We start from the raw sequence: 25,149 nt of genomic DNA, 5'->3' as shown, positions 1-25,149 counted from the left end.
ATCACCCCAAGTATGGACTAAACTCCGCCGCATGTGCGGCGATCTACCATCCATGGCAGTTCCTGGCAGCGTTGTCAATGGTAACATCTGCACTGATCCCATAGTACTTGCCGAATGTTTGCGGCACACTTCACTGAAGTATCCACTTGCAGTAATTATCATCCTCATTTCCTAACCCGGAAACAACTTACTGAGTGCCTCCCGCAATCGTCCCGTGCACACGAATCTCTATCACACAGTGTCCCTTTTAGTGAATTGGGGCTGCACAGCGCTTTGGCAGAGTGTCGCAAAACGGCCCTTGGATCCGACAAAATCCACAATCAAATGCTCAAACATCTTCATGCCAACAGTATGAAACATATCCTCAGGCTTGTTAATCGCATTTGGCGGGAAGGAGCACTTCCCTCTCAATGGCGGAAAGATATTCTTATTCCTGTCTTGAAACCGGGAAACGACCCACATATCTTAACTACCTACTGGCCAATCTCTCTAAAGAATGGGCTGTGTAAACTATTCGAACGAATGGTCAACCGCCGATTCCAAAGTAGCTTTTGGGCTTTCCTGTCCGCCACATATCACCTGATTCGTTTGGATTCCGCAGAGCGCAATGCTTTTGGGCATCACCAACATCTGTGCTCTTTGAGCTACAGAAAACGTATGACACAACCTGGCGACGTCACATCCTCTCTACATTACATGAGTGGAGTTCCTCAGGCATTTTACCCATTTTTATCCAGAATTTTCTATCTCTCCGACTTTTATCGGGTCTGGATAGGTTCGACTCTCAGCAACCAGTATGTACAGGAAACTGGAATACCTCATGGATCGGTTCTGAGAGTAACGCTGTTTGCTGTCGCATCAATGGTATTGTAAATACAGTGGATCCCACAGTCTCTCCGTCACTGTTCATGGATGATCTTTGCCTGTACTATGCCTCTCCATCACTGCACACCACCGAGGGCCAAGTACTGGGGGCTGTCTGGAGAGTCCGTGACTGGGCCCTCAATCATGGCTATCAATTTTCACCTGCAAAATCACAAGTTATGCATTTTTGTCGACTCTGGATTGTGCACCTGCAACCAGAAATTTTCCTTCGTGACCTGTTACTTTAAGTCATTGAAAGTTTCCAATTCTTACATACTTTATCTGACCACAAGCTAACTTGGCTGCCGCATGTCCGCTGACTCAGAGCAACTTCCATGAAGAAAACTGAATGCTTTCCGTTTTCTTAGTCATTCTTCATGGGGCGCGGACTACACAGTTCTTCTGAGCATCTACACTACTGGCCGTTAAAATTGCTACACCAAGAAGAAATGCAGATGATGAACAGGTATTCATTGGACAAATATATTATACTAAAACTGACATGTGATTCCATTTTCACGCAATTTGGGTGCATAGATCCTGAGAAATCAGTACCCAGAACAACCACCTCTGGCCGTAATAACGGCGTTGATACGCCTAGGCGTTGAGTCTAACAGAGCTTGGATGGCGTGTACAGGTACAGCTGCCCATGCATCTTCAACACGATACCACAGTTCATCAAGAGAAGTGACTGGCGTATTGTGACGAGCCAGTTGCTCGGCCACCATTGACCAGACGTTTTCAATTGGTGAGAGATCTGGAATATGTGCTGGCCAGGGCAGCAGTCGAACATTTTCTGTGTCCAGAAAGGCCCGTACAGGACCTGCAACATGCGGTCGTGCCCTATCCTGCTGAAATGTAGGGTTTCGCAGGGATCGAATGAAGGGTAGAGCCACGGGTCGTAACACATCTGAAATGTAACGTCCACTGTTCAAAGTACCGTCAATGCGAACAAGAGGTGACCGAGACGTGTAACCAATGGCACCCCATACCATCACGCCGGGTGATACGCCAGTATAGCGATGACGAATACACGCTTCCAATGTGCGATCACCGCAATGTCGCCAAACACGGATGCGAACATCATGATGCTGCAAACAGAACTTCGATTCATCCGAAAAAATGATGTTTTGCCATTCGTGCATCCAGGTTCGTCGTTGCGTACGCCATCGCAGGTGCTCCTGTCTGTGTTGCAGCGTCAAGGGTAAACGCAGCCATGATCTCCGAGCTGGTAGTCTATGCTGCTGCAAACGTCGTCGAACTGTTCGTGCAGATGGTTTTTGTCTTGCAAACGTCCCCGTCTGTTGACTCAGGGATCGAGACGTGGCAGCACGATCCGTTACAGCCATGCGGATAAGATGCCTGTCATCTCGACTGCTAGTGACACTAGGCCGTTGGGATCCAGCACGGCGTTCCGTATTACCCTCCTGATCCTACCGATTCCATATTCTGCTAACAGTCATTGGATCTCGACCAATGCGAGGAGCAATGTCGCGATACGATAAACCGCAATCGCGATAGGCTACAGTCCGACCTTTATCAAAGTCGGAAACGTGATGGTACGCATTTTTCCTCGTTACACGAGGCATCACAACAACGTTTCACCAGGCAACGTCGGTCAACTGCTGTTTGTGTGTGAGAGGCCACAGGCGCCAACCTTGTGTGAATGTTCTGAAAAACTAATCATTTGCATATCACAGCATCTTCTTCCTGTCGGTTAAATTTCGCGTCTGTAGCATGCCATCTTCGTGGAGTAGCAATTTTAATGGCCAGCAGTGTACATCTATCTACATGGTTACTCCGCAAATCACATTTAAGTGCCTGGCAGAGATTTTACAAAGCGCTAATTTATCCCGCTTGGACTATGGAAATGTTGCCTATGGGTCAGCAGCACCGTCCTCACTGAATCTGCTGGAACCTGTTCACCACACTGCCCTATGGTTGACGATGGGGGCCTTCCGTATGAGCTCTGTTGTCAGCATCCTGGTGGAAGCCGGTGTCCCACTGCTGTGGGCTGCATGACAGCAGCTTCTGGCAAGTTATGCAGTCACAATCTGTCAGATGCCAACCATCCATGTCACTGAACTCTGTTGCACAACCAGCAGTTCAGATTGTTTGCGCGCCACCAAAACTAAGAAGACCGATTGATATCCAACTCGATATTCTACTGAACGGCCCCCAACAGCTTCTGTTAGTCCGTGTTCCTAGAGCTCACTCTCGGCATCCCTTAAGGGCTGTGCCCTGTCCAGTGATACGGATGGACCTCTTTTGTGGCCCCAAGAAGGATGCTTATCCTATCCTCCTCCTATATCTGTTTCTTTCAGTCCTCCACGATTATTCTAACACACACGGATCGAAAGTCAATGAGTTGGTCGGTTACGCTTTTGCATATGCAAGGGGACACAAGAAGCACCCTCTGCTGAGTGCCTGCAGTGTATAAACTGCAGAGTTGGTTGCCATCTCTCAGGCTTTGTGGTACGTCAAATTCCAGGCCATGAGGAACTTTCTGATCTGTAGCGATTCCATGAGTTGCCTAAAAGGCATAACCCCATGCTATCCCAAAAATCGTTTGATCGCCAACATCCAGGACATGCTGGTTGACCTCTACAGCTCTGGAAGGACGGTGACCTTCAGCTGGACACCGAGGCACATAGGCATTCCAGGAAATAAACTCGTCAACCATCTAGCTAAAGACGCAACTACAGGAGATCAACTTGACGTTGGCGTACTGGGCCCAGACTTAAGATTACAACTTCCACGCAGTATTCTGACGATCTGGGAATTGGAATGGCAAGCTATTACGAACCAAAACAAGTTGAGAGCTATTAAATGGTCCACCTATGGTGTGGCATACATCTTTCCAGGCCTCTCAGGAAGATGCCATTGTGTTGTGCTGACTACGCATTAGCCACACAAGATTCACCCTTGAGTTCCTGCTGCATCAAGAGGATCCTCCTCACTGCAGCTGTGGTAGTCTACTGACGATAGCGCCCTGCTGGACGATCCGTGGCACACTCTCAGCTTGCCTTCCTCACTATCTCAGATGCTTGCGGGTCACGTGACAGAAACACTACCAAAGTATTGTATTTCCTGAGAGAGAGCGGATTTTTCTTTAACCTATAATTCTCTTCCACTTCCAGTGTTAGGGATGGTTGTGGAAGCGATAGCCTCCCCCTCTGGTGGTTACCCACCCCCCCCCCCCCAAGCGACTGTCTTCTCCTCTCACCTTGTTGTATGCTTTAGGCCCCCTTTGGCAAGATGCTACCTGGGTTATCTCATTTCTTTTACCTGTCGTGTTACAACTACTGTCACGCCCTTTTAAACTGTTTGTTTGAGCAGCCGAGTTCCCATTTTTTCTCATTTTGCCTTTTTACATGTTTCTCTCGTGATAAGGAGGGACTGATGGCCCAGTAGTTTAGTCCTTTAATCACATAATCATCATGTATAGACACCATCGATAAGATCAAGCCTATTTGTAGTTGCAAGGTCTAAAACATTTTCATGTGTGTGGGCCTTCTAAAGCTGTTCAATACAGTTTTATGGAAACGTGTTCAAAAGTACTTCACAAGACTGCCTGTCTGTACACTCTGCTATGAATCCATACATGTCTCAGTCTATACTCGGAAGGTTTAAGTTCACTCCAACTAATATAGCATGACCCGGGTGTTTCTGCGCTGCTGAGTGTAGACTTTCTTAAGTGACTATAAATCTGTCACTGTGGAATCGGGTGGCTCGTAGAAACATCCGACTGGTAACTTAATTTCACCTACACCTATTATACGAGTCTAGATAATTTCATAGTCAAACTCAAAATCGACCTCATTAGAGACAATATTTTTGTCGACTGCAGTGAAGACTTTGCCTTATATGGCGTCTACAACAGGAGTGCGAGCATTGCTGGCGAGTAATAACCGCCACACGGCCTACTTCCAACTTGAGGAAAACAAAAGAGCTCACATTCCATTCGCTAGCGACTACCAATCATGGCGCACGACGTAAGAGGCAACAGACGACAACAGCTCTTCACTCAGTCACTGTCCGCTGCTCGTGGTCGTGCGGTAGCGTTCTCGCTTCCCACGCCCGGGTTCCCGGGTTCGATTCCCGGCGGGGTCAGGGATTTTCTCTGCCTCGTGATGACTGGGTGTTGTGTGCTGTCCTTAGGTTAGTTAGGTTTAAGTAGTTCTAAGTTCTAGGGGACTGATGACCTAAGATGTTAAGTCCCATAGTGCTCAGAGCCATTTGAACCATTTGAACCACTCAGTCACTGGTAACTAAGCTGTAAAACTACCGTAAGCCACCGTAGGCTATCATAAATCACTGTAGACTAGAGCAGTTTTCGTAGCGGTCTTACTCAGTTAATATCGCAACAGTGTTACCTGTAGGTCAGGCGTATTGCATACCTATCAGGCATTACCTCATTTCGATCTCTCTGTTTGGAAGCGCTAACGGTGTCTTATTAGATTCCCCTAGAAACCGGAAGTGGTGAACCATTTAGAAACTGAGTGTTGATACACAAAGAGAAGTGTAACATATGGAGCATTTCTTTTCTACAAAATCTTCCAGTTTGTTTCTTACAAACAAACATTATTCATACCAAATTTGACATTGTCAGTGAATAATCGAGGTTTTATTGGAAAATTGTTGATTTGTTACGTGAAACAGGGGGATGTGGTTGTAAATATAAAAAAACAACACAATTTTATCATATAGCGCTAGAAAACGCAATTTCCTAAAAAATTGTAAAATTTAAAAAAATCCCATGAAAAGAAAAATATATCAAACATTGTTTTACTTCGTCTAGCTCATACAGGGTGCTCTAAAATTCTCCTTAAAAACTTCTAGGACCTGTGGAGGGGACTGGGTAGATAATATTTTGAATAGAGAACCATGTCCAGAAATACGTCCTTTCCGTGCTACATGTTGTTAACGCGACTACTTTTAGATGGTAATTTACTAGGCGTGACCCATTACATCACTTGTTTTATGATTCCACTCATTAATAGCCAAAGAAACAAAAAGGAAACGTAATTAGTTTTCCCGAACACTGTTGTTTACATTTAATTAAACCTTTTTTCTGTTTCTTTCCGAAGGAGGCTTAGCGTTCTGATCCCCACACGTAAGGTTCGATGTGGTATCCATTGCCACTACTCGTGTGCTCGCTGAGAGTTTCTCTTCAACGTAATGCAGTACAGCCTCCTTCAATTAGGGTGTGCGATGTCTCCTTGGAGCACCACAGTCACGTGTGCTGACGGTGAAGGTACACACACACACACACACACACACACACACACACACACACACACACACACACACACACCCGCCGTCACGAAGCCGCTGCGTACTTGTGACGAAAAGTAAATGCGGTAGAGTCGGACGTTGTGGACAATGGACCCTTTACAAAGGCGACGAGGGGCTCTTCCAATGCCGTGAGCTTCGCCATACAGGAGGCTCTGAGCACTATGGGACTTAACATCTATGGTCATCAGTCCCCTAGAACTTAGCACTACTTAAACCTAACCTAAGGACATCACACAACACCCAGTCATCACGAGGCGGAGAAAATCCCTGACCCCGCCGGGAATCGAACCCGGGAACCCGGGCGTGGGAAGCGAGAACGCTACCGCACGACCACGAGCTGCGGACGCCATACAGGAGGATCATGTCTGTGTATTCTGCATACGTGTACGCAATCGTGTTGCTTGACACTCGCAAATAAGTGAATGAGGTTGGAACTAAATCAGAGAGGTAGGATAAACGTCAAATGACATCAGGTGGTGCGACGTAAGCATCCCTCACCACTACTATCCTGTTCCATACCTACCTAGAAAACATGTTTTTCCGGACATGGGTATCAGTTCAAAATATTGTCTATTCAATCTCCTCCACAGGGTGTATCATAGTTAATGGCGTAAACGCATACAATTGAAAGTACGAGATGCTAAGCAAAAAAGTATTAATAAACATAGGGTCGAAAGTGCATACCTTAAGAGCTACGAGCAATTTTACATCTTCGATACTGTGAAACCAATCTCTTCTACGGCAAGCTCTTTGCTCTCCACTTTATGGGAAGTAGTAGTATGGACCAAAACAAAACAAAAAATATCCAGTAAACATGCATACCGTACCTTAAAAGTTATGAGCAATTGTTCATTAGAAGATTTGTGTTTCCAAGTAGCGAAGATGAGCACTTGCTCATAGCTCTAAAGGTATGCATTTTAGAGCACACGTTTACTGGACTTCTTTGTTTTGTTTTGGTCCATACTACTACTTCCCAAAATATGGAAAGCAAAGAGCTTGCAGGAGAAGAGATTTGCTTCACAGTATTGAAGATGAAAAATTGATGGTAGCTCTTACGGTAAGCATTTCCGAACCTATGTTTACTGAGACTTTTTTGCTTCTAGTATCGTGTACTTTCAACTGTATGCGTTTACGCCATTAATTATGACACACCCTGCATAAGTCCCAGAAGTTTCTAAGGGGACTTTTGGAGTACCGCTTATAAAATATGTTTCTGTTATTTATAATCATCTTTCGCACTTCTTAAGAATAACTGGGAACTCTTGCTTTGATCATGATGAAGAACGTTCTACTGAGTACAACAGTAATAATTACATAGTTTTTGATGCTTGCGCATATAAACTGTACTTGCATCAAAAGCAATTGCTTTGATTACATAAAAACGCAGAAGTTGGCGAGCAACTAATTTTAAGTACCTATAAATTGCGATTTACATTTTGTAAGCACATAAGATGCACAATGGACTAACACATAACAATGTGCGGTTCTAATTACGTGCAAATGAAACAAACAAGAAGCAAAGAGAAGTCGTTGGCTCCCAGATCCTCTCACACGTTCATGTGTGTTTCTTTTCCCACCAATGCTGCCGATATTACCCGCTATCCCGCCATTTACTACGTCATTTATGTAGTGTACCAAAACGACAGAACGGTAGTTTTGGTAGAGCGCAACTGTATTGATAACCCGTTCTTCCGCCATAAGAGACCAATATCATCGTTTTTCATAAATTTTGACGTAGTATCTTGCTAAGTAGAGCAGTCATAACCAAATGTAAGTGACTCTAGATAACAAAATATACAAGCTGACCCAGAAGAAGACTATTGTAACCGTATGTGAAATGATGGTGACAGTTATTTACGATATGACGCGGTACCATAGTCAGTAAACTTTCATATTAATTGTCTATGAACTGTTTTGAAGTGCATCCTAAGCGTAATTATGTTCTATGCGAAGTGCAGTTCTCATCACTAAACCCTAGAACATCAAGGAAGATCCCTTCCAGCATCTCTGGTATGTTTCTTACGCTTCAGAAATTTCATCTCCTTTCCTTCGCTTTCTTTAATTCACAGTTTTCAAATAGAAATAAGAACTCTTTTTTTATTACATAATTTCGCAAGATAAATTATGTAAGAAGGAAATAACGCCTGATAATGGACCCAAACACCGAAATACAACACGCAACACAATCAAACTAAATTTTTGTGGTTAAAGGTATTGTCCATTTTAGTTTTGGTGTATAACCATTAAATTTATCTTAAGTCAGATGGAAATCATTAATTACGTTCTGTTACGACGAAGAACAAATGGTATGTTGAATTTTTCGTCGTGTGCTGCCGTTTCTTGTCTTGGGCCGTTTACTAGATAAGGAATGTGCAGCTGCTGTGTTTGCCGTGCCAAGTGTTTGATATACGCACCCGTATTAGTGGAGAACTGATAACCACTGGGCGCCATTGTTTCGATGCCTATAAGAAACTGTGTTTGTTTCTAGATTTGTGTCAAAAACCAAGGCATAAGATGTTTTCTGTAACGTTCCACGTTTTAAAGAAATTTCCCTTTGAGTTTCTTTTCCTTTTAGAGGGTAGAAGAAACTTTAATCTCAAAATTTATCATAAAATTTTGAAACAAGACGTCGCACGTGTGAAACTCCACGTCTTCGATCCTTTTCAACAAAAAAATGGTTCAAATGGCTCTGAGCAGTATGGGACTTAACTTCCGAGGTCATCAGTCCCCTAGAACTTAGAACTACTTACACCTAACTAACCTAAAGACATCACACACACCCATGCCCGAGGCAGGATTCGAACCTGCGACCGTAGCGGTCGCGTGGTTCCAGACTGTAGCGCCTAGAACCGCTCGGCCACCCCGGCCGGCCCTTTTCAACAGACTGTCCTATTTAAAACCTTTCACATTAAAATATTACCGCGCCACTGCATAGTGAAGTCCTCCCTTGCTTCATTGCAAGTGGGTAGTATTCGTGTTACATTTAAACCCGGTCTCGATGAAAAGTGGCGGATCAGAATCGATGGCACAGAATAACTAGGACATGTCGCACTACGGAGTCCCTCGTGAATCTGTTAGAGAGCCCGCACTGGTATTTATACAAGTCAGTGAATAACCCTTATCTTGAAAATAAATTATAATTGATAAAGTATTCCGTGAAATTATGCCGTGACTGGATGGATTTCACAGCCGTTAAGCAAACTAATGTTTTTTCTCCATATAACACCATACATGGTTGAGCACCGTTGTGCCATCGTCAGTAAAACGGGGAGTTCCACACTTTGACCCTACATGAGCCAATCGCGCCCCTATCGACCTCTGTGTCATCCTGTGTCAACGGCGTCGTTGGACGCAGTGCGATGAAGCACGTGATCAGCACACCGCTCTATCGATCGCTGGAGGGTCGCTTGACTTTGGAATCGCTATCACAGGATCAAGTAGCTCCTCATTTGGCTTCACGAGGTGAGTGAACCCCGTCTCAGTCCTCACACCACGTAAAAAGAAAACCCTGGCTGTACCGGAAATCGAACCGGATCCCCCACATAGCAGTCAGCCGAGCTGATCACTCAGCTACGAATGCGGACACCACCGTCATCGGGTATTCTTTATTCAGTTCTTAACTTTTCTCCATTATGGGTTATGTAGGACCCTCTCTACAGTACTGGATATTGGTAGTTTGTTATAGTTTTCGAAAAGCTTTTTCATCTGCATTCTCATGTGTTATTGAGATGCACGCATAAACACTACAACAGATGCGAAAATTCAGTTTAGAGAGGCTTTTCGAAAACTAGGACAAGCTACCAATATCCAGTAATGTACAGTGGATCCTAAATAACTCAATAATGTAGAAAAATTAAGAACTGAGTAAAGAGTACCCGCTTCCGATGGCACATAAAAGTGGAAAAAATTTTGACTTATACGAAAAATCAGTGATTTGTTTAACATCCACTAATTTGCATGTATCCAATAATTTTGTCTGCAAGCACAGCTACCGCAAGAGCTGCAAAACCAAAACCGCATGTACAGTGTGACTTAGACGTAACACCCCTTTGTTTTCGTGAACGGTTCAAGATATCGAAACGAGGTTTTCGGGAAATGGTGATAAGCTGAGGGGAATTTACTTTGCTTGATTCGTGTATCGATCGAAATATTGAAGCGAATATGATTTTTTTAAAATAGAATGCTATACTTTCTTTAAAGTCATGCGAAAGCGCCTCAGAAAAAGAGTGTAGTGATATATTGCTTGTTAACGTTGAGGTTGATACTCTTCGCAAAACAATCCGAGAAATGTACCAAAACTGGTAGGAGAGTGATGTAAGCTCCACCAAGCTGAGCTCTGATGCGAGGCTCCGTCGCTTTAAGCAATAAGACAGGCCTACGCTATTAAGGAAATACGTCATTTGGTTCAAATGGTTCAAATGGCTCTGAGCACTATGGGACTTAACTTCTGAGGTCATGAGTCCCCTAGAACTTAGAACTACTTAAACCCAACTAACCTAAGGACATCACAGACATCCATGCCCGAGGCAGGATTCGAACCTGCGACCGTAGCGGTCGCGCGGTTCCAGACTGTAGCGCCTAGAACCGCTCCAAATACGTGATTTCCTATACGACATATACTGACGTGAAAAATATCCCATCACCAAGAAGGAGTTGTGCGAGATAAACCAAAGTTGGTAGGCAAGAAAGATGACATCAAATCAAATTTCGTGCCAACTGCGTAAGAGTGCAGCTAGTAGCACCACTATGAGGATGCAGATCAGGTTGGTGAAAAAATCACGCTCTTTGTAGTTACAACGACAGAAATAAAAATACCCTCAAGATCAGGTTTGCTTTGAATACGTGCGTATGATTCTCGTGCACAGCACTGCGTCTGCAGCAGCAATATGAGCAGCAGTTGGCACTACAGTGACACAACGGACTGTTACAAATCTGGTGATTGAAGGACAGCTCCGAGCCAGACGCCCTGTAGGATGCATTCTACAGATGCCAAACCACCGCCATCTGCGACTTCAGTGGCGGGCAGAGTGGGGGTCTGCGTTTTCTGATTACATCCGATTGTGCCTCAGTGCCAGTGGTGGCCATGGGTTGGTTAGGAGGAAGCCAGGTGAGCGCCTGCAACCAATCTGTCTGCGGCCTTGACATACTGGACTTACACCTGGAGTTATGGTCTGGGGAGCGATTTCGTATGACAGCACGAGCACTGTTGTGGCTATTCCACGCACCCTGACTGCAAATTTGTACGTCAGTCTGGTGATTCGATCTGTTGTTCTGCAACTCGTGAACAGTTCTCCATGGAATGTTTACAAAAGGATAACACTCGCCCACATACCGCTGTTGTAACCTAAGATGCTCTACAGAGTGTCGAAATGTTGCCTTGGCCTGATCCATCACCAGATCTGTCTTCAGTCGAGTGCGTATGGGCGTCATCCGACCACAACTTCAGCGTCATCCACAATCAGCATGAACCGTCCCTGCACTGACCGACCAACCACTAAAGATATGGAACTCAATCCCACAAACTGACATAAGGCACCTGTAAGACACAATGCTTGCATGTTTGCATGCTTGTATTTTAACATTCTGACGGTTTCACTGGTTAACAATATAACAGCATTTCACATTTGCAATACCCTTTCTCGTTCTTACATTAACCAGTAAACTTGCAACGTTAATATCTTAAATATGTTACCTAGATAAATGTATTCCCGAAATTAATTACTCTACGTTAATTATTTATTGGCGTTTTTTTCCGTTAAGAGTAGTTACAGGGTTAGCTACGATTTTTGTGTTTGGAACTATGGCATATATGCTAGCTTCTGGCGCTTCAGGTGGGGCTTAGGGAAGCTATTTCAAGTGTTTTTACGCTTCCAGGGTTTTTTGGAAACAACTACAGTTTCGGCAGGTAGTTTCGCATTTAAACCCTCCCCGTTGCTGCTTACTTGTCAAAGCAAAACAGAAACGTCGGTCAGGCATACTTCATATCGAGAAACGGCCCTATTCAAGAGAGAAAGGAAACAACTGTATTAACATCCTTGGGTCTGAAAAACAGAAAGAAAATAATACTTCACCAATCCTTGCGTGGAGACGCCTGAATGCTTCTCAGAGTAAACCACATGCTGTCGGACGAATGTGCATATAAATACTACTCGAAATTGTAATTAGACAGACTACACTTTGAACAAAGTAAACAGTTTCTTCAGAATGACTGACGTCACATCACTCACAAAATAAATACTTCTCCCGAAGGAACGTAGGCACGTCGCCCACAAAATAAATACTTGTCTTTAAGAAACGTAGTTTTATATTTAAGTATATGCTGGAATTGTTTTCCATCGAGTGTTAGGTACATCTGCAATCGTCGTTCGAGAGATATATGAACAGAAGAAAGTACATTGGATGATACACCGCTGCGTCCTGTGGCGATTCAACGGCGCATATCGTCTGGCGTAGTTGGGGCTTCAGGATACGCTGCATTTTTCAATGCTTCTCACGAAAGAAATCAGGAGGAGTCAAGTCAAGACACCTCATTAGCCACTGTACTATCCAAAGGTCAGGAAGCATATCATTCAATATTTGCGTTGCAACACGGGAAGAGCGAGCTGGGCAGCCGTCGTGCTGCACCACATACAATGTCGCTTACGAGTATCCAATGGTACCTCTCTTAGAAAAGCAGATAGAATGTTCGTATTTCCATTTAACGTCCCTGAGATGAAGTAAGGTCCCACTACAATGGAAGTTCCTATGATGCCGCACGATAGGTTTACGCTACACGGCCGTTGTTTGCTGTATCTGATGAAACCAGCTGAGTAGTAATCCATGTTACGTAAATATACATTATCGTCGTTCGCAAACTTTGCTTCGTGGGTAAAGAGAATACGATGCAGAGCAAACCAACAAAATTGTATACGACTTTCTAAATCACGTGCTCTGAGTATCTAATGTAGTGACAAACGGTAAGGGTGGAATTTATGTCGATACAAGATGCGTATGACTCTCCTCTGATTGATCCCACATTCCTTGGCAATACGTCTCATGCCACCAATCGCCATAAAATGTATCGTGTCTAACTTCTCCTCGTAGTGTAAATGTCTGCATGCACTGAATGTTGCAGCAGGAATGACCTGCCGATAGACGACACAGTTCGTGCTTGTACTGCATTGCAGAAAGGCTTGACACAACGACATACGCCGGTGTGAGCGTGTTCACAACGCAGTAGCTGATTCTGGCCGACTTTCCTTTCAATTATGGAATATTTCTCTGACTCTTTTGCGAATACGATATTGCCCTGTGTTATTCCGAATTAGGATAGGATGTTCCTTTGGACATGTAAGCGACTTCCAAGTCAAATGTCTCTTCTGTACGGGAATATACATAATGGATACACGAGTACAAGATGTAGACACATGGTTGATGGCAGATGGAAGGTTGGGTAGGGCCGTGAATCGCGATTGGACAGCGATATGCGGAAAATGTGTACTGGAGTCCCGGTCCGGCACAAACTTTGTCGTCATTTCATTATACAGTTGATGGTTGTCCTTATTAGCAATTGCGAATACATTTCGTTTACTTTTGCGAATAGTTCAATCCCAACGTTTACAAGTGTTATATCACTGTAAGCACTGAAAGACTTGAGTCGAAACAAGGCCCCGGGAGTAGGCAACATACCATTAGAATTACTGACAGCCTTGGGAGAGCCAATCCTGACAAAACTCTACCATCTGGTGAGTATGATGTATGAGACAGGCGAAATACCCTCAGACTTCAAGAAGAATATAATAATTCCAATCCCAAAGAAAGCAGGTGTTGACAGATGTGAAAATTACCGAACTATCAGTTCAATAAATCACAGCTGCAAAATACTAACGCGAATTCTTTACAGACGAATGGAAAAACTGGTAGAAGCCGACCTAGGGGAAGATCAGTTTGGATTCCGTAGAAATATTGGAACACGTGAGGCAATACCGACCTTACGACTTATCTTAGAAGAAAGATTAAGGAAAGGCAAAGCTACGTTTCTATCATTTGTAGATTTAGAGAAAGCTTTTCACTATGTTGACTGGAATACTCTCTTTCAAATTCTGAAGGTGGCAGGGGTAAAACATAGGGAGCGAAAGGCTATTTACAATTTGTACAGAAACCAGATGGCAGTTATAAGAGTCGAGGGACATGAAAGGGAAGCAGTGGTTGGGAATGGAGTGAGACAGGATTGCAGCCTCTCCTCGATGTTATTCAATCTGTATATTGAGCAAGCAGTAAAGGAAACAAAACAAAAATTCGGAGTAGGTATTATAATCCATGGAGAAGAAATAAAAACTTTGAGGTTCGCCGATGACAATGTAATTCTGTTAGAGACAGCAAAGGAATTGGAGGAGCAGTTGAACGGAATGGACAGTGTCTTGAAAGGAGGCTATAAGATGAACATCAACAAAAGCAAAACGAGGATAATGGAATGTAGTCGAATTAAGTCGAGTGATGCTGAGGGAATTACATTAGGAAATGAGACACTTAAAGTAGTAAAGCAATTTTGCTATTTGGGGAGCAAAATAACTGATGATGGTCGAAGTAGAGAAGATATAAAATGTAGACTGGCAATGGCAAGGAAAGCGTTTCTGAAGAAGAGAAATTTGTTAACATCGAGTATAGATTTAAGTGTCAGGAATTCGTTTCTGAAAGTATTTGTATGGAGTGTAGCCATGTATGGATGTATGTGGACGATAAATAGTTTGGACAAGAAGAGAATAGAAGCTTTCTATATGTTGTGCTACAGACGAATACCGAATATTCGATGGGTAGATCACATAACTAATGAGGAGGTATTGAATAGAACTGGGGAGAAGAGGAGTTTGTGGCACAACTTTACTAGAAGAGGGGATCGGTTGGTAGGACATGTTCTGAGGCATCAAGGTATCACCAATTTAGTATTGGAGGGCAGCGTGGAGCGTAAAAATCGTAGAGGGAGACCAAGAGATGAATACACTAAGCAGATTCAGAAGGATGTAGGTTGCAGTAGGTACTGGGAGATGAAGAATCTTGCACAGGATAGAGTAGCATGGAGAGCTGCATCAAACTAGTCTCAGGACTGAAGACCACAACGACAAGAACATATCACTTTTCAAGTGCTTTTGGGCCCTGTTAAAAAATATAACATTCTATTTTTTTTAAATCAGACTTGCTTCAGTGCCTCAATATCTGATCGATATAAGAGTTGTCCAAAGTCCATGAGACTTGGTGTACCATCATTTTCCGAAAACCCTTTTTCGATATCTGGAACCGCGCACGAAATAAAAGGGGTGTTACGTCTTACGTGACTCAAGCTGTATAATTCATCGGACAAGACAGTTCCAATAATATAAGAAAGATTTCTCACCGAAATATAAATTGCTGGCATTACAAGTCAACCGAGTACATTTCGAAGCGGTGTGACCACCATTTAAGAATGTTTCACAAGTTCTGTCTGTTTTAATTTCTTGTTGCTAAACAAAATTATTTACATTTTTTTTGCAATGTCTGAACAAAACTTCGCAAAATAACTGAGGTATCATTGTTCGCAGGTAAAACAAGTACTTACACAAATGAAAACCAACATACTGGTATATTTAAGAATATACGCTATCTGTGGCAAAAAAGCTCATAGAATACAATTCACGTTTCATATTCGTAAGTTTGTCTTGTCTGTGTCACATTTAGTTACTTGCAGAAGTAGTTCTCTATCTCTCTTTCTCTGTCTTTCCTACAGGTCTGCAAAATATTCACCGTTGTGTCGATATAGACTGTTGTCTACACGTAAATAGTACTTACTCAAGAGGCAGTACGGCATCAACTGCTACATAAAGGGTGAAGAATAACTCCCGCACTTGGCGGTCAGCACGTAATTCCTCATTCTAATTCAAGACAAAAGTGTATCTAGCAAAACCTACTCCCGCCAATAGGGTTACAGAAATGTGATTTAAAAAACTAGGCTATGACAATGCTGTAATTGCGTGCAGCATGGCCAAGGACACGTAGCTTGTACTCTGCACAGTACCGGAGTTGTCCCATTAGACGCGGCAATGCTGTGGACAACGATATGCAGACTCGGCGATGTTTGAGTCGCGTTCGCACCAAATATACATATTTCTTTTCAGTTAAGTCAACAAACTGTATTCAGTTCACACCACCACAATAAAGTATCATGTGTATTTCTTTCTGTTGCTGTTACCTTTATTTAAACATTAGACATAACATGAACTTCTTACAGGCATAAACGACCACTTTGTTTCATCTATGACACAAATAAGGCCAACAGAAAATAATAGTGGATGCATCAACATCGTCTGCATTCACTGAGGTACAAAAAACACAATAGATAGGCTAGACTAAATTGTACATTATGATGCACACAATAATTCCATTCTGTATGTTTGACATCCAGACCTATCTCCACAGAACCGGTACGTACACGTACGCATTAGAGAAGGTGTTCAAAGCAACCACCTTGTATTTGCAAACGCTTCGCCACTCTCTGGATCAGACTTTGCTGGACCCCACGCAACACACTTGCGTCCGACCCTACGCAATACACTTGCGTCCACCATTGCCAAAGCGGCTTGCTCGCGAGCTATTAGGTCGTGTACATACGTAGGTGAAGTACTATGAACTAGTGCCTTTCAGTGTCGCCACAAATACAAATCTAGTGGATTAAGGTCATCGGAACGTGGAGACAGAACACTGGACCTCAACGACCAATCCATTTTTCAGTTAACACTTCATTTAAATAGTTACCCACGTTTATTCCAAAGTGTTGCGGGCACCATCATGCTGAAACCATAGCTGTCGACGAATACCAAGTCGAATGTTTTATAATGCGTCAGGCAAAGTACTGCGAAGAAACGTACTATACAGGGGCGCATTCAAAACGTCCGGCAATAGGTAAGAGCCCAAAAGCACTCTTTCCACGATTCCAACCCACAGGCTTACGCCAAAGCGAGGCTGAAAACCGCCTTCATGGATGACATGTGGATTATGTTCCGACAGATAATAGCTGTGTGGAGGTTAAGAATACCTTCACAAGCGAAGTTAGATTCGTTACTCCATGTCATGTTATTTATAAAATAATCACTGTCTTCCACTTGGTGCAAAACCCATTCGCAGAACCGTACACGTCGAATGGGGTCTTCTGGCTGCTGGTGTTGAGTTAACGTATAGTGGTAAGGATGTAGTTTTTATGGTGCGACGGTTCGACAACCAGACTTTGAGATATCGAGAACTGCCTTACAGTACTTTGCCGAGGGTACTGGTGTATGGTTTCAAAAATCGCCTCCTCTGTTTGTGGAGTACGTGTAGTCCTACATTACCGGTTTCACGAAGATATTGCTCCAGGTGATGAAAATCATTTTTACCGGGATGGTCTCTTTGGGTGTACTGTGCAGCATACGCACGAGCAGCAGCAGCAACTTGGTTATCGGATACACCCAGCACCAAAAGTATATTGACGTACCCATCGTTTGTGTACTCCATCGGGAAGCCGCCCTACGTGAACTTGATAGGTCCAATTATGGTTATGCACTGCGCGGTTAGTAGATACACGCATGCAAGTTAATGGATCAGACTGTCATGCGATAGACTATTGCCATATGGCAAAATGATGTCTTTCTTATAAACGACGAGAACTAGGGAACGGATGTCTAAAAAATCAAAAACGATCCTGACGAGGATTCAGATCCATAGCTCCATGGAGGATGTAGGTTTGGTGTACCAGCAGTTTACTCAGTGAGCTACGACGGCTGGTACGGTAGTGCGGCGCGATACACGTTCCTCTGTACATTCCGATGTGCTGCACATGTGGCAGTGTTGTCAGCTCCTCGTTTTTATACTTGTGTTTTCAGATTGCACCCGATTTAATTTTGCTAGATAAACGTTTGTTTTGAAACTGCGTTAAGAACCGCATGCCGACCTCCAAGTGCGGCATCTTTTCTTCAGCCTGTATACTGCATAGCCAAAAGATTCTGCACTCCTTTCTTACCGCTCTGTGCCTCCCGTCAAGCGTCACGTCCGTTCGTTTCTAAATGCAGTCACAATGCGTCGACACGTAACGAAAATTAACTGACTAAGAGAACTGCGTTGTTTGGAAAGAGTCAGACCCGTATCGGCTCACTAGTTCTTTCATTTCGAGGGTAAAGCTTCACTGGAGCTTCATGAGTTCAGACCCTCTGGTAGAGATTTCACTGTAATGTTGAAATGTCGAAGTCAAAAACATAGTGTACGATTAAACATTTATTGAAGCAATTGCCAACAGCTGTTCAATATTTTCTGGAATGCGTGACACACAGTCGTCTATCGGGTGACTTTGTGATGATGTTAGAAACTTTCATGGCTCCTGGAGAAGGGTAAATGTATCAATTTGAAGGAAGAGACTGAAGTCCTGAAACAGCCGAGTCGGAAGGTATAAGCGAAGAACTTCTCAAGCTCCGCCTCGGCCTCTCACAGCACTCAAACTAGGGGCTCTAACTTCCGAACCCTGATAATGACACATAGATTACCGCTGAATACTCACCAGTGTCCTCTGTTAATTTCTCCTGTTGGTGAAGTGATAGCGGTGCACGTAACTGCCGGCCGATGTGGCCGTGCGGTTATAGGCGCTTCAGTCTGGATCCGCGTGACCGCTACGGTCGCAGGTTCGAATCCTGCCTCGGGCATGGATGTGTGTGATGTCCTTAGGTTAGTTAGGTTTAAGTAGTTCTAAGTTCTAGGGGACTGATAACCTCAGATGTTAAGTCCCATAGTGCTCAGAGCAATTTTGCACGTAACATGATGCCACAGAGACTGAAAATCCTAAGTCCATGGTGCAGCAATAATTAATTCCATTTACCTGCACAAGTTTCACAAGCTGCTGCATTTACAACAGTTGTTCACAATGGGGTCCCTCAGCTTCAGTGTTGGTATGGAGTAACCACACCTGTTGCCAGAAGGTCCTCTTCAGTTTCGACAGGCGTCTCGTAGAAAAGACTTTTCACATGGTCCCACGAGAAAAAATAAAGTGGAGTGAGATCAAATGAACGTTCTGGCTACGAGACAGGACCTCCTCTTTTTATCCACTGCTTGTTTCAGACATTCCCTGCAGTGTATGATCCACGTGTTCAGGAACCCTCAGTCCAAAGCGAGGTGGGGCTCCATAATCTTGGAACCACATGCGTGGACCAATAACAAGGGCTCGTTTGGATTGCCTACCCTACGGCGGTACTAGTAGATGGATTCCACTGTCAGACGGATCAGAACGATTTTCGCTTATGACTTTCGACTCAGTCGCTCCTCCAGCCGGGTGCCTTACCCCAAATTGATACAGTTACTGCGTCCGCGGTGACCGAGCGGTTCTAGGTGCTTCAGTCCGGAACCACGCGGCTTCTGCGATCCCAGGTTCGAATCCTGTCTCGGGCGTGGATGTATGTGATGTCCTTAGGTTAGTTAGGTTTACGTAGCTCTAAGTCTAGGGGACTGATGACTCCAGATGTTAAGTCCCATAGTCCTTAGATCAATTTGAACCATTTTTGATAAATTTACCATTCTTCAGCATTGCTGGAAGTCTGCAACATTATCACGGCATCATCATGTATATGTCGTTCACTATCGCTATTAGTTTCGGTTAATAGCCGTCATCGTAGTATAAAAGTTTAACCTGTGACGACTGTTGTTATTCGAAACCCATGGTAATAGTAAAGGACAATATACAGCTGCATTTCATAAAATACGTATTGTACGAACCTCTGGTCAGACACCTTTGTCACCTGTTGCAGAAGACTGTCGTTTAAGTACCAGAATACAGATCAATGACAGAAAGATGAATCCTGATGGAACAAGGCTCGGTTTTCGTGCTTGTGCTATTGCACACAGGCAATGATGAATGCGTGCGTCATTTATTGATCTCTGGAGCAGTGGAAGATGGTTTTGCCTATTGATGGGTTATGTTTCATGATGCGCACACAGATAGCATGTCAGGGTCTAGTGGAGGCATGTAGCAAAATATGTCAGCGTCAGCGAAATTCGGTAAAGGTGTTGTAATATAACGCGTTCGGATTATTAACGTTGGCCGATGGTCAAGGGAAAGCAGGTGTTAATAAAAAATTTTAGACTATAGCAAGTTTCCCACACTACGGCAACAACTTCATATCAGACCTTTCTTTATGTGCATTGTGATGTTCGTGACCACAATATAAGGTTCACAGTCAATTATGTACGTCTAGTGACGTATCCTGTAAGCCAGTGTTTCTGACCTTACAGTGAGCGTCTGCTTACCATGTTCCGTTTTCAACGTATGGAAATTGAAACTGACCTAGGAAGACCGATAAAAGACAGACACATTTGAATCTGCCATGAATGTCGGTGTAATACAGTAACTAGTAACTAAAACTTGTTTCGAAAATGTCAGGCGAGAAAGGTGCTCGTAAGAAACCCGGTATGAAAGTTTACCAACCATAGCTTAACTTCTTTCCAGTTATTTCAGTCAAGCATCAAGATTTATCCTTTCTGCGAAATTCAGAATAGTGAGGGAGTTACGTAAATCATTTGCTGTTTTCCTGACGATCTTCGAAATACGAAAAATCACTTACTGCATAACCGTTTGGAATTGGAGGCATCCCGTACACAAGCACTCTCCATTTATTGTTTTTTGAAGATACTCATTACTGAATAATAAAAAGCCCTTTTTATTTTTATGTGAGACGTGTGTGTTTGAAATTTGTTGTTCCGTCTGCGATTTAATAAACGCATTACCCTCCAGATGTTTGCTCCTGATCCCTGCGCAACATATCATTTCTGATCCACGCCTTTTTGCTCGTTTCTGTGGCTGTTGTATAAGCCAGGGAAAGAGGTTTTCCCCATTCTGGAGGTAACTGTCTAGTCTTTCCCTAATTCCTAAAAATGAGTTGTGGTCTGGATGCATGAGACTTCTTCAAGGTAAACGATTTCCGCACTATGGCCGTTTATTTCCAACACAGACTGCAGAGAATCCTCAAATAAAGTAGCACCCTACAGAAGCGCTGTCTCTGGGAACTACCAATGAAGATGTCTACATTCTGCTTCTGATTCTAACTGTCTTAAGCGTCCAAATGTCAAATAATTCCTTGGAGGGGGGGGGGGGGGGGGGGGATTTGGAGCTCGCGAAATCGATAATTTCAGAATTCTTGAGATGTGTGCCCTTCGTGATCAACCGAGCTATTTCTTGCAGTACGGAACTTTTGAGAGGTTCCGAACGTGCTTTCCAGTGGTCGGGCGTGTATTTCGGGTTAAACTTCCCTGTGTCCTGGTCTAGTGTTCCCTTTTAAATGAGTGGGCACGCGCTCCGTCTTACACCATATCGCAGAGCCAGTGGCTGGCAGGACGGTGGTGTTTCGCTGAAGCAGACGGCCTTCACGAGGTTTGACAGAAGCCAATAAATTCTATGTGCTTCCACGAAAATTTGAGAGCGATGTTTTTATGCGACTCTTTCCATATTGAGTTTGAACTGTTTTGTCGTTGCGGTGATCTTCGGCGGGAATTACTTGCAGCCATATGGAGGCGGTGTACTGGACTGTTAGGGGCGAATATATTCCAGTCTCGCAGTTGGATCACGGAATCTTTCCTCAAACTTAATTATTGACTTTGGAGTTGCGGTTGTTTAACTCTGGCTTATGGGTCAAGGCGAGGCTGGCGACCCCTGTTTAGAATGATTGATAGGGTAGCAGAGCGGAGACTTAATCTGGGACCGCCAATAAACTTTTCCGATTAAATTTGCGACGTACAGAGTCGCATAATTTTTCTCGCGTGTCACACACGGCTAGGAGTGTGTGGACTCAAGTCGCGGCCGTGCGTGTGTTTTCGTGTGATGCCAAGGGAATCTCAGAGGACCGGACGGAAGGAACGTTTCTCCTGTTGACTTCATTTGGATGAATAACCGCTACAATTATGCTGAAATTGATATTTTTCACGAACTAGTTTTGACAGCATGTCATCAACCGGCACATTTAAAAAAAATTAATGATGTATAACACAAATCACCTATAATTTCAAAATATGTCGGATACCTGAAAGCGCTGTTAAAGCTGGTCGCCCTGGAATACGGCTCGTCATTATGTAACCCAGACTCAGTACCGCACCTACGCTTATTATCAAAAGTACGATGGTATGGAGTATCAACCGAAATTTGTGACTTGGTTGAGGATTTTTTGGTAGGAAGGACGCAGCCAGGTATAATGGAACGAGGATTTGGATGTGCCACAAGGAAGTGTGTTGGGGCCGCGCGGGATTAGCCGAGCGGTCTCAGGCGCTGCAGTCATGGACTGTGTGGCTGGTCCCGGCGGAGGTTCGAGTCCTCCCTCGGGCATTGGTGTGTGTGTTTGTCCTTAGGATAATTTAGGTTAAGTAGTGTGTAAGCTTAGGAACTGATGACCTTAGCAGTTAAGTCCCATAAGATTTCACACACATTTGAACATTTTTGAAGTGTGTTGGGACCCTTGCTGTTTATGTTTTATGTTAATGACCTCGCTGACAACATTAATAGCAAGCTGAGGCTTTTTGCCGATGATGTAGTTATCTGTAGAGAAATGCTGTCTGAAAGAAATTGCTTAAATATTCATTCAGCTCTTGAGAAGATTTCAAAGTGGTGCAAAGATTGGCAACCTGGTTCAAATGTTCGGAAGTGTAAAACTGTGCACTTCACAAAAGGAAAAAAAAACACAGTATCCTGTCAGCATAATATAAAAGAGTCACTCTTGGAATTGGTCAACTACTATAGCACCTGGGCGTAACACATTGTAGTAATATGAAATTGAATAATCACATAGGCGCAGTCGTAGAATACTGGGGAAATGCAATCACTCGACAGAGGAGGCTGCTTACAAATCACTCGTGCGATCCATACTGGAATATTGTTCAATACCAAACAGGGCTAGCAGGGGATATTGAATGTATGCAGAGGGGGAAAGCACAAATGGTCACAGGTTTGTTCGATCAGTGGGAGACTGTCACAGAGATGCTCAGTAAACTGAAGTGGCCGACTCTAATCTCATCTCTGATCTTGAAGGTACAGGTCAACTATCCGAGAAAGCCTGTTTACAAAGTTTAAATGATGACTCTAGGTATCTATTGCATCCCCCTGCGTATCTCTCCCGTAGAGATCGTGAGGACAAGATTAGATTACTCACAGCACTCACGGAGGTAATGAAGCAATCATTCTTCCATGCGTGAAGGCAATGAGAGGAAACCCCAATTAGTGGTACAATGGGACGTAACCTCTGCCATGCATTTCACAGTGGTTTGCTGAGTAGGTGTGGATGTGCAAGTAGATCAGATTTCATTTAGGAATTTAACTCCCAGAGTTCAGTTTTCTTTTTTTTTTTTTTTTTTTTTTTCCTATCGCGTTTGTCTCAAGTGAAGACGTTGATGACTTCGACTTTTGGTCCAAAATCAGGACCGCAGTGAAATTTTGGATTGTCAACAGCTGAATGCCTCCTCTGCTGTGTCTGTGCCCAAGTAGCAGGACAATAGGAAACGACCTTGCTGCCGTGATAAGCTGGTGATAACGCCTGCGAGGTGCGCCGAGCAGCCAGCCAGGCGCAGCTTCACCGCGCAGACGTCGTCCAGCCGCCAGCCATGTTGCCGCTGCTGCTGTGCCTTCTGGTGGCGACTCCGTGGACGCCGGCGTCTGGCGTCGCGACGGCGGAGGAGCGGCCGGTGGTGCGCGTGCAGCAGGGCGCGCTGCGCGGCGTCTCCCTGCGCTCGGCGTCCGGCCGGCCCTTCTACGGCTTCCGCGGGGTGCCCTACGCGCGGCCCCCCGTCGGCAAGAGGCGCTTCAAGGTACTCGCCTCGCCACTCGGCTTCACGAGCGCTCTAGTTTGCCAATATTTACAAACACACTGGCAAAGATGCTCCTGCTGTTTTGGAATTTAGGTTTCGAAAAATGGGTTGCAAATGGTGTGTAGTACAAATTCATCTACGAAAACTCCCTAAAAGATTTTTTTGAGTGTTCCGGAGAATTAGAAGACGCGTAAAACGTGGATGCAATGTACCGGCAACTTGCCACCGCGTCGACGCACAAGTTCACTAACTTAATTAAAACTGTGTTATACTGTGAAGTTAACATCCATTGTTACAACGAAGGATAGCGTCATTCAACGAAATTAAATACCTAATGTCGTTTTACCTAACTACACATCAGATATATGAGAGCTCAGCCGTTAGAGCGGTAAACCGTCGAATTTTATAAGGCGATTCCATGGATCGCTAGTTCAAATCTAACACGAAAGAACGTTTTAATTTATTTGTAAAACGACTCGACTGTCCTCTCATACGAAAACCAAATCACAATCACAAAACTTCATCACACGACCAGAAACAGAATATTATTGTTTTTCCTTTGCTGTTTACATGCGCTTACATTTCCAACCGCTGTCCACTCGTCACGTTAAAGAAGATATTTTCTAGTTAATGTGACCACACAGTTTTTACTATATTAGAAACTATGTGTTTTATCTTCGTACTGTTTAACTAGAATCCTTATCGTTTGCACTTTTGCAGTTTCATCATCTTACATAAAGATGAACTAAGCCTGCACTAACGTTTATTTACACTAACAAACATCACAGCCCTTCTTACGTATGTGTCACCTGAATATTGTACACGTTTTATATCTCTCCGTGTAACCTAATCGTCCTACACCTCGTTGTACTGTGAACGTAAGGTTATATCTTCACTACTAGCAATGCTTTCCAAAAAAGTATTTATTCGCAAAGTAGATACATTTATCCTCTGTTGTCCGTTTCTCTGATTAAGTCTAACGAGAATTATAACACATTCCACAATCGAAACAACTGCTGCAATGAGATCTTGTTAACGCTATTCTCATTTTCGTTCAAAACTTTAAAAAATATATTATCTTTCTAGGAATCGAACACATCTCCTACATCGAAGGAACTGTCCGTTGCGCTACGAAACGCCTGACAGATGGAGTGTGTCTGCTGCATATCTTCTAGACAG

General features: G+C 43.8%; 1 protein-coding gene across 1 annotated transcript in view; it reads left to right on the top strand.

Annotated features, from left to right (window-relative positions):
• Positions 1 to 23,850: 23,850 nt before the first annotated feature.
• Positions 23,851 to 25,149, top strand: part of LOC124547608 (venom carboxylesterase-6-like) — a gene marked incomplete at its 5' end in the record, with an annotated part of 214,939 nt that continues 213,640 nt past the window's right edge. The window contains one exon of the mRNA XM_047125118.1: positions 23,851 to 23,970. Within this exon, the coding sequence (XP_046981074.1) occupies positions 23,851 to 23,970 (120 nt within the window). The remainder of the gene's footprint in view (positions 23,971 to 25,149) is intronic.

The sequence above is a fragment of the Schistocerca americana genome, chromosome 1 (genome assembly GCF_021461395.2).
Source record: "Schistocerca americana isolate TAMUIC-IGC-003095 chromosome 1, iqSchAmer2.1, whole genome shotgun sequence".
NCBI classification, from domain to species: Eukaryota; Metazoa; Arthropoda; class Insecta; order Orthoptera; family Acrididae; genus Schistocerca; species Schistocerca americana.
The sequence above is the reverse complement of the archived record's forward strand: the minus strand, read 5'-3'. Positions and strand labels throughout refer to the sequence as shown.